General features: G+C 35.2%; 1 protein-coding gene across 1 annotated transcript; it reads right to left on the bottom strand.

Moving 5' to 3' along the window:
- Positions 1 to 836: 836 nt before the first annotated feature.
- Positions 837 to 12,703, bottom strand: LOC127853842 (sodium channel modifier 1-like). The gene is made up of 6 exons (XM_052388642.1): positions 12,565 to 12,703; positions 9,625 to 9,695; positions 7,929 to 8,017; positions 7,289 to 7,392; positions 5,766 to 6,451; positions 837 to 1,082 (listed from the first exon to the last, which is right to left on the bottom strand). Exons 1-6 carry the CDS (start codon positions 12,613 to 12,615, stop codon positions 995 to 997), a joined length of 1,089 nt encoding a protein of 362 aa, XP_052244602.1. The 5' UTR covers positions 12,616 to 12,703; the 3' UTR covers positions 837 to 994.
- Between the last annotated feature and the right edge of the window lie 3,042 nt (positions 12,704 to 15,745).

Genomic DNA, 15,745 nt, shown 5'->3' on the forward strand with positions numbered 1-15,745 from the left:
TTTTATTAAAATAATAAACATTTTTCCTTATTCAAATTTTCTGATAAGTATTATAATAACACTTGAAAAACGATACAAAACTCCAAATTGATATGTCTATTTTAAAACAATAAAAAATTAAGAAAGGAGCAGTTACCATAATTTCAACACTGAAATATTTTGAGCGCAAAAAATAACGTAAGTGCTCTTACTGTATTTTGGAAAATGTCTGAAAATATGCTGTCCTGAACAATACCCAAAATTTCAGTTACCCTTGTTATTACATTCAGTAGACGAAAAGTCTCCCGCTTATACCACTCGACCATCCGTGCTCATGCTATGAGATGTATTTTTTACTTAAATAAGCAATCCTCTTAAGTTTCACAAAATATAACGACAACAACAGAACTTTCTAAATTATTCAATCGTTTCGCGATGCAACACTTTATCATTTGCTTCAAATCTTAAAAAGATGCATATATTGGATATTTAAGAGCATGGTAAATGTTCAGTATAACTATTTCCTCACAAATATCGTAACTAAAACGAAAATTTGCGAATCTGAAATTTTTTGTCAATTTACCAAAATGTGAAAAGCCCCCTTAACACTAACAGCAATACTGCGCTGTACAATAAAATGCTTCCCCACAACCCCAAACGGTCATACAAAAAATAGTGACTGGTCCATATACTCGTAGGTTTCTCTATCGCATTTACAGACTGAAACCGGTCATATAAATATAGAAGGACCAAAATCTCTGAGGTGTTATATATATGTATAATATGACCGCACATGCAAGTTAACACCAAGCACTGCATCTGGTAAAAATATAATTCCACCATTGAAACCTTCAATATTTAAAAAAACAAACATTTTTTATTCCATTTGTGAGGTGTGTTTTTAACACTCACGATGAGTATGCATGCCTTAAACATGATGCAAACAGATAAATCAAGGATCTGAACACAGAACAATGTTCCTTCACAGTTTAGCACACAAACATTAACAGAACATTCAGAAGTTGGGTGGTTCTTCATCCGAGTCAAACTCCACAGTGTCGTCCTTGACCCACTGACCTGTCCAGTCCTTCTTCCAGCCTGATCTGAAAGCACCACGCAATACATTAGAAAAACTACTATAAAAAAGTATGTTGAGTTTTTTCATCAAGACTGCTTGTTGAAATCTACATTTAGCAGTCAACTAAGTTGAGTCCGAGCTCGTCCCCACTGTAACTTTTTCATTCATTATGTAATTTAAAAACAGCTTACAACAATGTTAATCATGTGGAAAAGGTCTGTGATGCCCTGATAGGTCAAGGTCAATTTGATTATGATCAAGCATGCTCATCTTTTAGCTAATTAAACAAGTACAAGCATTATTGACAATGTGCTCTACATGTTGCAGACAGACATTTAGTTATTGGTTGTGAGCAGCCATCAATACTGAACTGCAAATGCTCAATTATTTGAACTAGCAAGGTTAGCAAAGTATTTTTCTTCATCAGAATAATTTTTATTCTGCATGAGAAATATACTGTTACAAAAATAATTAGTTCAAATCAGTTTCACCAGAGCTATTACTTCTCTGACATCCGACAGTATATGCACCATTATACCCAGGTGAATAAGTTCAAATGTTAATACACATGTCTACAAAGACTCGTCACATGTGACACTACAATTTTCACCGATAAATGGCAGGAAGAATATAAAATCTACCCTCCTAGATTTGAAAATGGCACCATAACACAGATACTACAAGATAAGTATTGATGCAAAGCATCAAAGGGCGTCGGGAATTTCAGTGTAAAAGGCACTCAATGAAGTTACATGGAACAATTTCTTTTCTACTGTAAATATTAATATTTTGGCCGATTATTTTAAACAAAATAGAAAAAGATACTGGTAAAACCATTATCTATGATTTTGTGTTATAACTCCCAAATAACCATTATCTATGATGTTGTGTTATAACCCCCAAATAACCATTATCTATGATTTTGTGTTGTAACCCCCAAATATTTCATAGTTCATTTTATCTACATTTGTTTCCTTTTTTTTACTGGCATCCGTGTGCAGTTTTCATTAATGGAACAGAACTGTGTAGGTTTTAAAAAATCTGCTTCATCTTGTAAGCATAATTTCATATTTTTCTCAACTTCAAGGGAAGATGATTCTGAACTTATTCTTACATTGCTCATATACGATAGGGGTTGAGTACTCATTGATATGAAAACACTGTAAAATGTTAATGTGTTTATGCACCCCCCCCCCACACACTCTCACACATATATTTCATGGGCATAATAAAAACAAACAAGAGCTGTCAGAGGACAGCGCGCTCGACTATTCGAGTGCTTAACAGTATAACGTAAGCCATCATAGGGAAATTGTTCATATTCACTAATTTATTTGATGATCTTTAAAAAAAAAAGGAAAAAAATAATTTGGGGGGGGGGGGGGGGGTAGGGGGTTGGGGTTGGCGAGAGGGGGGTATAATGTGGGGTGTGGTAATTTATTAGATGATGTTTAATAATAAAAAAAATATTTGTGGGGGTGAGAGGGGGATATAATGTGTTAAGTAATAATAAAATGTGATTATAAATAAAGAAGTTATGGCAATTTAAACAAAATGTTCAATTATCTAAGTGTAAAAGGGGCCTTAATTATGTCAAAATGCTTGATACAGTGGTCTGCTCTTGTTTATAGGTTGGGGTCATGATGGTAAACAAGTATGCAACATATAAAAGCAATATATCAAAGAATATAGGAAATATTTGGGGTAGTACGCAAACTTTAACATAGATTTATCAATAATATGCATATTCTAAGTATAGGAGGGGCAATAATTATGACAAAATGCTTGATAAAGTGGTCTGCTCTTGTTTATAGGTTGGGGTGATGTTGGTAAACAAGTATGCAAAATATGAAAGCAATATGTCAAGGGACAATGAAAATAAATGGGGCAGTACAAAAACTTTAACATTTGCTGCATATTCTAAGTGGAAAAGGGACCATAATTATGACAAAATGCTTGATAGAGTTGTCTGCTCTTGTTTATAGGTTGGGGTCATGTTGGTAAACAAGTATGCAAAATATTAAAGCAATATATCTAGGGACAATGAAAATCATTGACGTAGTACGAAAACTTTAACATTTGCACGCTAAAGCAGACGCTAACGCCGACGCCGGGATGAGTAGGATAGCTCAACTATATATATTTCATATATAATAGTCGAGCTAAAAATGGTTACAATAAAACGGCATATTTATTTAAACTACAATGTCTACATCAAAACAAAAAGTTAACATCCAACACAAATAAAATAATTTGATATTACTGGGGCTCGAACCTTGGGCCTCTCACATGTGAAGCGAGCGTGTAACCACTATACTACGGAACCGCTTGAAAAATCACCTTCTAACTAAGATATTAATACATGTAAATGACTGTAGTGTAACAGTCATCAATAAAGCAATTAACCGTGTAATCGCTGTCGTCTTGTAAAATTGAAGAAAATACGTATTAACCAAAACTCGAACAGCAAAAGTCTGCGCTATTGTTAGAAAAACCACAAAATAAATATATATTTTGATTATGTTTTGTTTCTATACAAAACCAGAAAGTTTCACCGGTTCGCGTATTTGCACAGTCCCTGTGATCTTTTATTATTGCCCAGTCCCTGTGATCAGTTATTAATTAAAAGAATTAGCTTTGCATTATTGCCAATAATTGTTGTAGTAAATGTAATAGGCACAAATGAGTACTTATTTACAATAATTTACACAAAAAATCACCACTATGCAAGATATTTTGACAACAAAAATATATACATTGATCCGTAAAATAACTTCTCCTCCCATATGCGAAACAAGAGGGCCTGAAAGGCCCAAAGTCGCTCACCTGAGGTAACAAGATATAATTGGGACAAATCTTCTGACCAAGTTTCATGAAAATCGGAAAATAAATGTGGCCTCTCGAGTGTTAACAAGGTTTTACTATAGCCATATAAGGAAAAATGCCCTGCCCCCTGGCAGCCATGTTTTTCAACCAACCGGCATCATTTGTGAACTCGTCCAAGATATTATCGGGATGAATCTTCTGACCAAGTTTAATGAAGATCGGACAGTAAATGTGGCTTCTAGAGTGTTAACAAGATTTTAACTTTAGCCTTATAAGGAAAATGCCCGGCCCCTTGGAAGCCATGTTTTTCAAGCAAACATAATTATTTTCAAACTCATCCAAGATATCATTGAGACCAATCTTCTGACCAAATTTCATGAAGATTGGACAATAAATGTGGCCTCTAGAGTGTTAACAAGGTTTTACTATAGCCATATAAGGAAAAATGCCCCGCCCCACCCCCTGGTGGCCATGTTTTTAAAGCAACCAAAACCATTTTCAAACTCATCCAAGATATCATTGGGACAAATCTTCCCAAAGTTCAATGATGATCGAAAAATAAATAGGACCTCTGTGTTAACAAGGTTTTACTATAGCCATATAAGGAAAAATGCCCCGCCCCCGTTGTGGCCATGTTTTTTAACCAACCGGCATCATTTTTGAACTCCTCCAAGATATTATTGGGATGAATCTTATGACTGAGTTTCATGAAGATCGGACTATAAATGTGGCCTCTTGAGTGTTAACAAGATAACTAAAGCCATATATAGCCATATAAGGAAAAATGCCCCACCCCTTGGCAGCCATGTTGTTCAAGCAAACGTAACCATTTTGAAGATTGGACAATAAATGTGGCCTTAAGAGTGTTAACAAGGTTTTACTATAGCCATATAAGGAAAAATGACCCACCCCCTGGCGGCCATGTTTTCCAACCAACCAGCATCATTTTCGAACTCGTCCAAGATATTATTGGGATGAATCTTCTGACCAAGTTTCATGAAGATTGGACATAAATGTAGCCTCTATAGTGTTAACAAGATTTTACTATAGCCATATATAGCCATATAAGGAAAAATGCCCCGCCCCCTGGCAGCTATGTTTTTAAAGCAAAGGTTACCATTTTTGAACTTATCCAAGATATCATTGGGACAAATCTGAGCAAGTTTCATGAAGATCGGAAAATAAATGTGGCCTCTAGAGTGTTAACAAGGTTTTACTATAGCCATATAAGGAAATATAGAGAAAACTGCCCCGCCCCCTGGCGGCCATGTTTTTTCACAGATCTGGACCATTTTCGAACTCGTCCGAGATATCAATGAAACCAATGTTTTGACCAAGTTTCATGATGATTGGGCAAAAATTGTGACTTCTAGAGTGTTCACAAGGTTTCTCTATAGCCATATAAGGAATACTGCCACGCCCACTGGGGGCTATGTTTTTCGACAGACCGGAACCATTTTTGAACTCAACCACAACATATCATTTAGAAAAACATTTTGACAAAGTAACATGAAGATTGGGCATCAAATGTGACTTCTACAGTGTTCACAAGGATTTTCTTTTTTTTGAACTAGTGACCTAGTTTTTGACCCAGCATGACCCAGTTTTGAACTCAGTCGAGGTATCAATGGGAAAAATGTTCTTACCAAGTTTCATGAAGATCGGAAAATAAACGTGGCCTCTAGAGTGTTCACAAGGCAAAATGTTGACGCCCTATGCCGGATGCTGACAAAAAGCGATCACAAAAGCTCACCATGAGCACGTTGTGCTCTAAAATAAACGTATTACATACGAGTCGCCGCACTACAGTGCGACGCCAATAATTACATACATGTACCATTATTGATAGATTGCTAGTTTCAATTAACCTGTATGTACTGACCCAAAGGCTTGAAGCATTTTCTCTGCATCAGCAGTTTTACTTCTATCGACATCTTTGTAAGACCTAGCACTGTTGGTTTTCTTTTTCACACATTCTTGTGTAAACAGTGGAGTAGAAGTTTTGTGTATAGCGCCAGATTTGAACATTTCCCAAGATTGTCCAAGTCTACATGTACTTGTGGCATCAGTCTCCTTGTGAACTTTACCAATTAATGTTGCCTGTATGTCTTTTTCATAGTCAGATTTTTGTTTTTTCCTTGCTAGGTAATAGTTCTTTGTATTTTCAGTGTCACTGTTGTTTATAAATTTGTTGACATTTGCACTACTTACAATTTCCTCATTGTCATCACAGGAATTATTAAAATCATCTCTTGACTTAAAAGCTGTTAACTTAACATAAGTTTTCAAATTGTCTTTTCTATTCTTCCATTTAACATCACACTTTTCCTTATCAGTTAAACTCATTTTCACATGGTTATTTGAAAGTGACTCTGTTACACAATCCTTCGCTAAATGCTTGACATTCTTGCCAGAGTAACGTTCCACTTCTGTCCCAGCAGTCTTGTTGCCAGAGAGACTATGGGCGAATGCAGTGCTGGTTTCTGATGAAGGCTGATAGTGGAGATCCATAACCTTTCTCCTGTGGTAAGGACTTGGTCTTGCCTTATGTTGCACTTTTACTTTAATCTGAGATATATACAAATAATTAAAGATCCAATATTTTGCACTTGAAATCGCATTCATATTAAATAGGATGCAAAAGAAAACATGCGGTCCAAGATGGCCCAAGATTGCTCATCTGCATATGGGGCATGGCCCGTATCAAACCGAAGAGTATGATTTTAATAATCATTGGAGACAAACACAATATGATGTCACATACAAAATATAAATTCAATTTAAAAGTTCTCAAACCTTAGGCCGGGCAAATTTGGACCGCATGGGCATTATTTGAAGGACCATAATACAGGACCAAAATACAATTTTACACCGGAACTACTTAATGTCTAACACCTGCAGTTTAAAATGTTTTTAAGTTATTGACTAAATTCTATATTAATCAGGTGATCCCTTGGTGCAAGCCAATTTTCGCCCAAGAGCTATGGGTTGAACATAATTGTAAATGAACATTATTCTATGTAACACACCATTTACTAAACCCCTGATCCTCTAAGCTTCAAGGAAGACTTTATGTTATTTACTTACATATTAAATCTTAACAAATTTTTAATCTTTATAAATTATATGAACCTTTCTGTGTGGACAGTTTTGACCACAGAGGCATGATTTGAACACATTCTTTACAAATCTTCTTTCAAATGTTTCCTACAAACATTAAAGCTCTGGGTTTTGTGCTTTAAAATAACGTTTTTTTTATTTACCTTTAAAGTCATTCAAATCATGTGGCACCTGTGGTGTGACCAAATTTTAACCCCAGGTGCATGATTTTAACAAATTTACATGTAGTAGAGGCCCACCAAACGATGTTACACTTAATATATGAGCCTCTGCTGTTTCCAGTACCTGTTGTTGAACTTGTGACTGCTCTATGTTCACTGTCTTTTCATGCATCCGTTTCTCAATTAAATCGTCCACTTCCTGTTTTTGCAGTGCATGATACTCCTGACCTAAAAGTGTTAAAACAACAATATGCAAATAACCAACATTTTATTTCTTCTAGTATTCTGCAACATCATCTTATACTAAGGACATATTCATAGTTATGAGTGAACCGTCAGGTATATAGATAAGATTGCAGTAAATATGAGCATTGCACTGGAAAAGCGAGCGTATACATGTTTGTTAAGTATCATCCCAGGATTGTACATTTTTATGATTAATTAAATGTTAAATAATTGTGCAAATCAAAGAAGTGGAAGAAACACACTTCATCTGTTGGTAATGTAGGTAGACTCAAATACCAAAAATCAGCTCTATATCTGCAAGCATTCATAGAAAACAGAATGCCAGGCGGACAGACAGAGCAGTGCGACTGCTTTATGCCACCTTACCTGAGCATAAAAAAATATATTAATAAAATACCTTGACATGACACAACCTAAACATAATCCCTATCTCAGTGTCCATGCAAGCTTAAGTAATTGATTGATAATCACTATTTGATGCTTGCCCCTCTCCCCCCAAAAAAACAACAAATTCATACTTGCTAAATGCTTCTTCCCCTGCTTGTGAACATAAAATATACTCAATGTGTCGAAGATCGGCTTATGAAAACATAGTTTGCAAACAAATCTGAAATAGAAACAAAAAAAGTTGATCAAAATTAGAAATCACAAGTTTCAACAGTGGTCAGAGTGTGATGTTTATCATGCATAAGACAATCATAAATCTTAATCAGATCCTTGAATATTTTTCTGACTGTGCTTCAGCACAATAAAACCTATTTACTACAAATTCCTATGTATAACCAGCATTTTTTTTTTCTTTCTTTATAAAGTACCGGAAAACCGCACGTTCCCAAAAGGGAAAAACTAAAAATTTCCCAATTGCTGTCCAAAAAAATCACAATAGAAGGTTTCCAAAAAGAAAAAATCTTTTTTTTCAATTAAATGCAACATTCAGTTTATTTCCTTATGCAGTAAATATAATATTGACAACTTGTTGACAACACAAAGTTATCAATTTTAAAGTATTTGTTAGCAACAAATAAAATACACCTATTTCCCAATCTGAAAACTTCACAATGCGAATTTTCCCATTTTCAATTTATTTCGCGCTAATTTTTCCCAATCTGGCAGGTACCGGTACTTTTCCCAATTGGGCAAAAACATTGCTGATAAACTGTTTTATGGTAAACTTGCACACTTGAGACAGAACGGTTTGAGAAAGATATGTTTGTCATAAAATTTGAATTTATTACTTCCACATTTGCGAAACAGCAGTGTCAAAGATTATGGGACACGTAAGATTACTGAACATTACTTTTCTGAAGTGGCTTTAACTGTCAAAACCAGCAAGGTATGAGATATTGTGTAACTTCACTGCTGCCATTGCTAACTATGTGTAATTGTTTGCTCAGCGCTCTGAGTAAATAGGGCTTCATTCATGTGCGCACTGATTTTTTTACCTGCCAGCCCTGCGTCCTGGATCCACAAAAACCTCTGGGGATGCAAAGTTTCGAATTATGTGAGTCACAAAATTGCATTGAAAAATCTTTAAAATTAATATCGTTTAATATTTGGACTCATTCTTTCAATTGGGGGACTTGAAAGATTAGATTTGAAAGATATAGAGTTCCAGGACTCATATGTGAAAATTTGTAAAAATATTACTGTGTGCGTACAGTATGTTTTACATTTATGCCTATGCAGTCTGTAAATACTTATCAGGGACAACACCTTTCGCCTAGACTGGATTTTTTCGTGTTTAGAAGTCATCCTTTAAGCCAAAAATTGCCTCAAAGCTGAAACTGTCGTCACTGATTAGCCTGTGCAGACCTAATGTATAAGCATTAACCCTTTCAGTGCGGGAACCGAATTTTGAAGGCCTTTGCAAACAGTTTGGATCCAGATGAGATGCCACAGAACGTGGCATCTCATCTGGATCCAAACTGTTTGCTATTCTGATAGTATTATTGAAAAAAAATCAAAGAAATGCTAATTGTAGAAATTCAGCAGACGACATTTAAGCAGAAGACAAATTTCCCAGCATGCAAAGGGTTAAAAGCATTTACCCCCATTTTTCCAGAAGATGCATGCTACTCATTTAAATTATAATAAGCTGATAAGACAGGGACTTTTGTTACTAAATTAAAAACAACTTCTTTTACAGGATAAGTAGAGATTTACAGCGTTTTAGACATAATATGAACCAGATTTACTTTGCTTCCAGACACATACTTTCCATTCCTTAATTTTGATACTTCTTGGTCTGTGATGTCTTCTTGCAGAAGTTCTGTCACCCTACTTTTCTGTGAAAGAATAATAAATTAAATCGACAGACTTTCTTTTTTACAATTTGCATATCGAAGCAGTTTAGAATGACATATGTTCATAGAACTTATAAAAAATAAAAGTTGCATTTATTTAAGTTAAATTTAATCACAGAGACTTTGTGCTAAGAACAACATACCACTTTACTGGAGTCTTATTACCAAATACCCGGAAATCTAATATTGACTGTATGTTCACAGAATATAGAATTGTAATGTATTTTGTTTCAACATATTTTCATATGTGCACATGGGAAATATCTATAAACATTCATAAGTGCAATGCAGTCTTTGTCTCCAAAACAGGTGCAACATTGTAGTGGAACGGACTAATTCTTCTTAAATGATTATGCTTTGAGTTTTATGATGGGTTTTAGTTGTGAAATGGATTTGTTCTTCTTAAATGCTTTAGGCTTTTATGAGTACATGCCTGCAACTCAAAGTTCTTCCTGATTAAACCAAATTCCAATGTTAACAAGGGCTGTTTGTAAAACATGCATGCCCCCCATATGGGCTGTCAGTTGTAGTGGAAGCCATTGTGTGAATACGTTTTTGTCACTGTGACCTTGACCTTTGACCTGAAAATCAATAGGGGTCATCTGCCAGTCATGATAAATTGATCCAATGTAGCTGGATGGGAGAGTCCACTAGGCATAAATGGGTTAAAGTTTTTGGAAAAAAAATACAATGATACTTGACCTTTGACCTTGAAGGATGACCTTGACCTTGACTTTTCACCACTCAAAATGATCAGTGAGATACACATGCATGCCAATTATGAAGTTGCTATCTTCAATATTTCAAAAGTTATCAAACTTTAACCAAGGAACTTTAACCAAGGTTAAAGTTTTTGGACACACACATACAATAAATGAACGAGTCACCGTGACCTTAACCTTTGACCTAGTGACCTGAAAATCAATAGGGGTCATTTGCAAGTCATGATCAATGTACATATGAAGTTTCATGATCCTAGGCGTAAGCTTTCTTGAGTTATCATCCGGAAACCATTTTTCTATTTCGAGTCACTGTGACCTTGACCTTTGACCTAGTGATCTGAAAATCAAAAGGGGTCATCTGCGAGTCATTATCAATGTACCTATGAAGTTTCATGATCCTAGGCGTAAGCGTTCTTGAGTTATCATCTGGAAACCATTTTACTATTTTGAGTCACTGTGACCTTGACCTAGTGACCTCAAAATCAATAGGGGTCATCTGCCAGTCATGCTCAATGTACCTATAAAGTTTCATGATCCTGGGCCTAAGCGTTCTTGGGTTATCATCAGGAAACCATCTGGTGGACGGACGGACAGACTGACTGACCTACCGACGGTCCAACATGTGGCAAAACAATATACCCCCTCTTCTTCGAAGGGGGGCATAAACAATTTAGCATCCATAAAATCAAATTTAATCAACTGTTTATATTGTAACAAACACCTGTTAAATACCTGTAACCATCAACAACAATTTGCATATTTTTGCGGATAAATGCTCAAAAAAAAACCTTCTTCAAACCAAAAGCCGAAATTTTGAATTGATGATTCAATCTATCTAATGAAGGTTCTGGATATAGTCATTGAAACATTATGTTTGATTAGACATGAGATTTATCTCACCGTGGATTCGGGAGTTGTTGATGTTTAAATAAGCATATTTTCAAATTCGGAAAACTTGCATGAGTTATATAAAAATTACAAATGTTTGAAAACCAGAAAATTTGCTTGGGGTTCAGGGGGCAGCCAGGGAACCAGGTGGGTGCAGGGCAAAGCCCTGGTGTGGGGCATGGGTGGGCAGAGACCCCCCTCTGAAGCTCCAGAACTTTAGCCAATTAGAAACCATTTAAAGTAAGGTAAAAGTACTTCTCGTTATTAGACATGTTGAGCGTGTTATCATAACACCCAACACTAAATCCAGTTTTGTCCAAACATTCTCTTTAATCAGTTAAGAGTACAATAGCTGTTTCAATAATGACCCAACTAAAAGACCATAACGATTAAGATATGGCATGTTTTATTTGAAATTAATTTAAAGGAAATTTCAATTCCAAGTTATTCGGGATATAAATTTTAAAAAAGAGCAACGAAACTTTCAACCAAAATTTACAGCTCTCAATTTTCTCTGCGCTACAAAATGTTTATCCAAAAATCAATACATGCTTTCCATGAGTATGGTGTGACATTGTAAATTGCTGCATAAATTTTACGTGATTTTGTAGGATTAACCTGTAAAATTTTCTCAACAGATTTAAGATTTACTTGATTTGGAAAAATGGCCCTAGAGGCGACCCACAAACCAGAATTCCAGTTTAACCCTAATAACTTTCACTCATGTAGTTGGTGTTTTCCATTGCAAAAGCTTATATGTTTTTGTGAACTGGTGTCTTGGTGACGTGTTTTCAACTTAGATAAATATCATTATCCCGCAAGCACATATGAAGTAAATTGTATTAATTTGCGCATAAAAGATATAGTTATGATCTGTTTGTGTTTATTTATGCCATAAAATAGTTAATGTTGCTAATATTGCTGATTAAAGTGCAGACTGGATTCCAAGCGGTAGACTTGGCATGAAATTTGCCGTAACCAGTTGCAACTCCCAATTACCCAGAGGGTCAATAGCTAGAAGTTGGATTATTGCAATGAGATTCCCGGCCGCAGACTTTTCATGAAAAATGCCATCAACAGTTACTAATATATACGCTGGGTGTTGGATTATTTCAATTAGAAAATAGAAGTTGGATAAGTTTCCTACAGCCTTTTAAATTTAATTCGTATTATGCTAGCATAACGCATTTCTAGTAAACAACTAGTTTGAATAGACAGACAGCTGTAACATAACAACGAACCCGCTGATAATTTAGTGCCGAAAAGTCGTCACCATCCCTTTTAAACGACATGTCGATAACGGGACTTCGACTGTTGTTTGTATGACGCGAAAATATATGGCGTCAGTTCTGTCAAATGATAAAGGTTACATTATACTAAACAATCGAGTCATGTAGGGCTACATTCTCTAAAAAATACAACAAAATTATTTACTCGAAGCCATGTTTTACAGTTTAGATTGGTGTTATGGTGTTATATTTTGGAGATATTGAATGGGAATGAATAAAGGTGTTCACTACTTACTCCTTGACATATGATAAAGTTAGAGACTAAAGTACAAATTTGTACTGAAATAGGTTAGAAAACAGCCGGATAAATCAAAGACCTATAGATTACAATCTATAGGTCTTTGGATAAATTAAGGTGCAAAAAACTCGATTTTGATTTGTGTCAATTTCTTTTTTGGTTAGAACATGACATATACTTTTTATAACTTAAATCGATTCAGATAAGAATGACCTTTTAGAAAAGTATGGTTATGGGGGTCTCTAATGTTGCATTTATGTTCGCTTAAAGTTGTCGCTTTTTAATTGAATTATTGAGTATGTGTGCTCAAAAACATAGCGTGCATGTAATATTTTGCATATGTAACGGAGTCGATAAATATAACAAAAACAACGATTTGTTCCTTTCTGATTAAATAAAAATGAAGCGATCGTAACAGTATAATGAATAGAAACAAAACAAGAAAAACAAATATGTAACGTTGACCTTATATATCTTCCGAACGAAAATGTCGTTCAGTATCGTAAATAGAAATGATGTAATGATAACGGTAATTAAAACAAGAGAATAAATAAATGTCTAGCCAATCAGTAATAACATTAACATCCTGGCATTTAAAGGCTCGCAAAATACCAAGCTCTCTTGACACATATTTCATATTTAACGATTTATATAGGATGGTTTGCAGTATATATAACCATTTCTTGTTTCATTTATGTGTACTTATTTAAAAAAATAACACGTCTTTTTGATCCTTTAACATTTACTTCAGCAGAAATTGCCCGGTATCTTGCCAATGGACTTTCAAAGCCGTAGGTGCTCTCGATCGTTAGTGCTTCGCTTGCTACCTGATAAGTGGCGCATCCGCGCCGATAAAGAGTTCGCAATTTATGTCAGACGTTTCAGTTCTTCCGCTATATTCATTCACAGGTGGTTAGCGTGTGGCTATGATATCAATTAGTAATAACATCATTTTGAATGATAAATAATCATAACAAAAAATCAACTTTTGTGAAAAAAAAATCACTATCAAATATATATATATATATGCTTGATGAGGATATATATATACACAGAGACGTAGATAACAATGTCAACTTGACACCAGTTACTAATATAATGTAATATTCCATACAGAACTGCCAATTTTGTCATCTCGTTCATGGCTATATGGGTGTTGAAATGTGTTATCAGTGGAAATATCTCAAATTTATTATGGCAGAAACAGTATGGTAACAGATAAGAGATAAGAGTTGAAGAATGTGCTTAATTAAAGAGTGCTTCAGTTTTATAAGTTAAGGAAGGTTTTAATTAATTGATCATTTAATATATGATTTCATTTATAAATTTAGTTTTGATACAAGAGTCATTTAGTAATTAATATAAGAATTTAATAATTCAATATTAATCCGGTGATCCAGGAATATTAAAGCAAAGAATTTAATTGTAAACAGGTGCTTGTTGATCGATTTATAATATAGGAAAATTTTGTCTTATTACCAGGTAGTGTGTGATGTAAATGGTGGATTGGCTGTTTATTGTCTTTCGGTGTTTATTTGCTGAAATATGACAATGAATTTATAAAAATTAGGCTGATTCTATTACAAGAAAGGGAATTCTGTATTATGGAAGTGTTTTTAGGTTACAATGTAACATTCATGTAACACACATAAATACTATTTTAAAGGTAACTGGCTTTTGGGGACATCAACTTCAGTAGTCAGTTATATCTTATGGAGAAATTGCCATTATTACAATATGCAGTAACAAGTCAATTGAACAGCCTGAATGTTGTCGGATTGCTAATAGAAAGAAAAAGAATTCACCTATGAAACATTATAAAATGCATGCTTATACGCCTTCTTTATAAATTTCATGAGGCCTTTATATTTTTATGCTCCCGGTAGGGTGGCATATAGCAGTTGAACTGTCCGTCAGTCAGTCAGTCTGTCCGTCCGGCCATAACTTTTTCAATATTGAACATAGCAACTCGATATTTGGCGTGCATGCGTATTTCATGGAGCTGCACATTTTGAGTGGTGAAAGGTCAAGGTCATCCTTTAAGGTCTAGGTCAAATTTTGCAATATTGAAGATAGCAACTCCATATTTGGCATGCGCGGTTTCTCATGGAGCTGCACATTTTGAGTGGTGAAAGGTTAAGGTCATCCTTCAATGTCAATGGTCAAATATATGGCTTCAAAGCGGTGCAGTAGGGGCATTGTGTTTCACGAACACAGCTCTTGTTAATCTAAATTCAGAATATCATATAATACATATCATATGATTTGGTGTTCATCTGATATGCTCATTTGTATTTTCAGTTTGGCCATGCCCAGGAGGGAGCGACTTAGTTATGGGGTGCAGAAGCAGCACAAGCAATCTTGACATTTACTTGGTGAATCATCCCCAACAGCACTTGACGATGGTTTCCTGCTTGATGAGGATGAATCCATAACTGAGAACTGAGGATGAAACTTCTCTCAACACCGCATTGTATGAAGACAAAGCAACTCAGTGTGGTTCGTCATCGTCAACAACAGATTCAGACTCAGCTGACGTTGGAGACTGTCAAGTTGAGATCACTGACTGTGCCTATCAGGGTTGAGTGTAACATACTGAACGAAGTGATCCAAAGCCATATATTGTCAATACCCACGCAAGAGACATGCACATGCTCTGTTTACATTCAGATCAAAGCAATGGCAAAACATTTAAGTATGAAAGTATGTGTCAATGAAGCAGGACACACTACTGTGTACGTTCATGGTTAGGAAGTTGCCCAGGACCATTTTTTGTGGAACAAAATTTCTAGTGATTATATTTTTGCCCTTTAGCTCACCTGAGCACAATGTGATATTGGTGAGCTTTAGTGATTGCCTTTTGTCCGTCGTGTGGTGTGTGTATTGCGGCGTCAA

The sequence above is a fragment of the Dreissena polymorpha genome, chromosome 1, assembly GCF_020536995.1.
Source record: "Dreissena polymorpha isolate Duluth1 chromosome 1, UMN_Dpol_1.0, whole genome shotgun sequence".
Lineage (NCBI taxonomy): Eukaryota > Metazoa > Mollusca > Bivalvia > Myida > Dreissenidae > Dreissena > Dreissena polymorpha.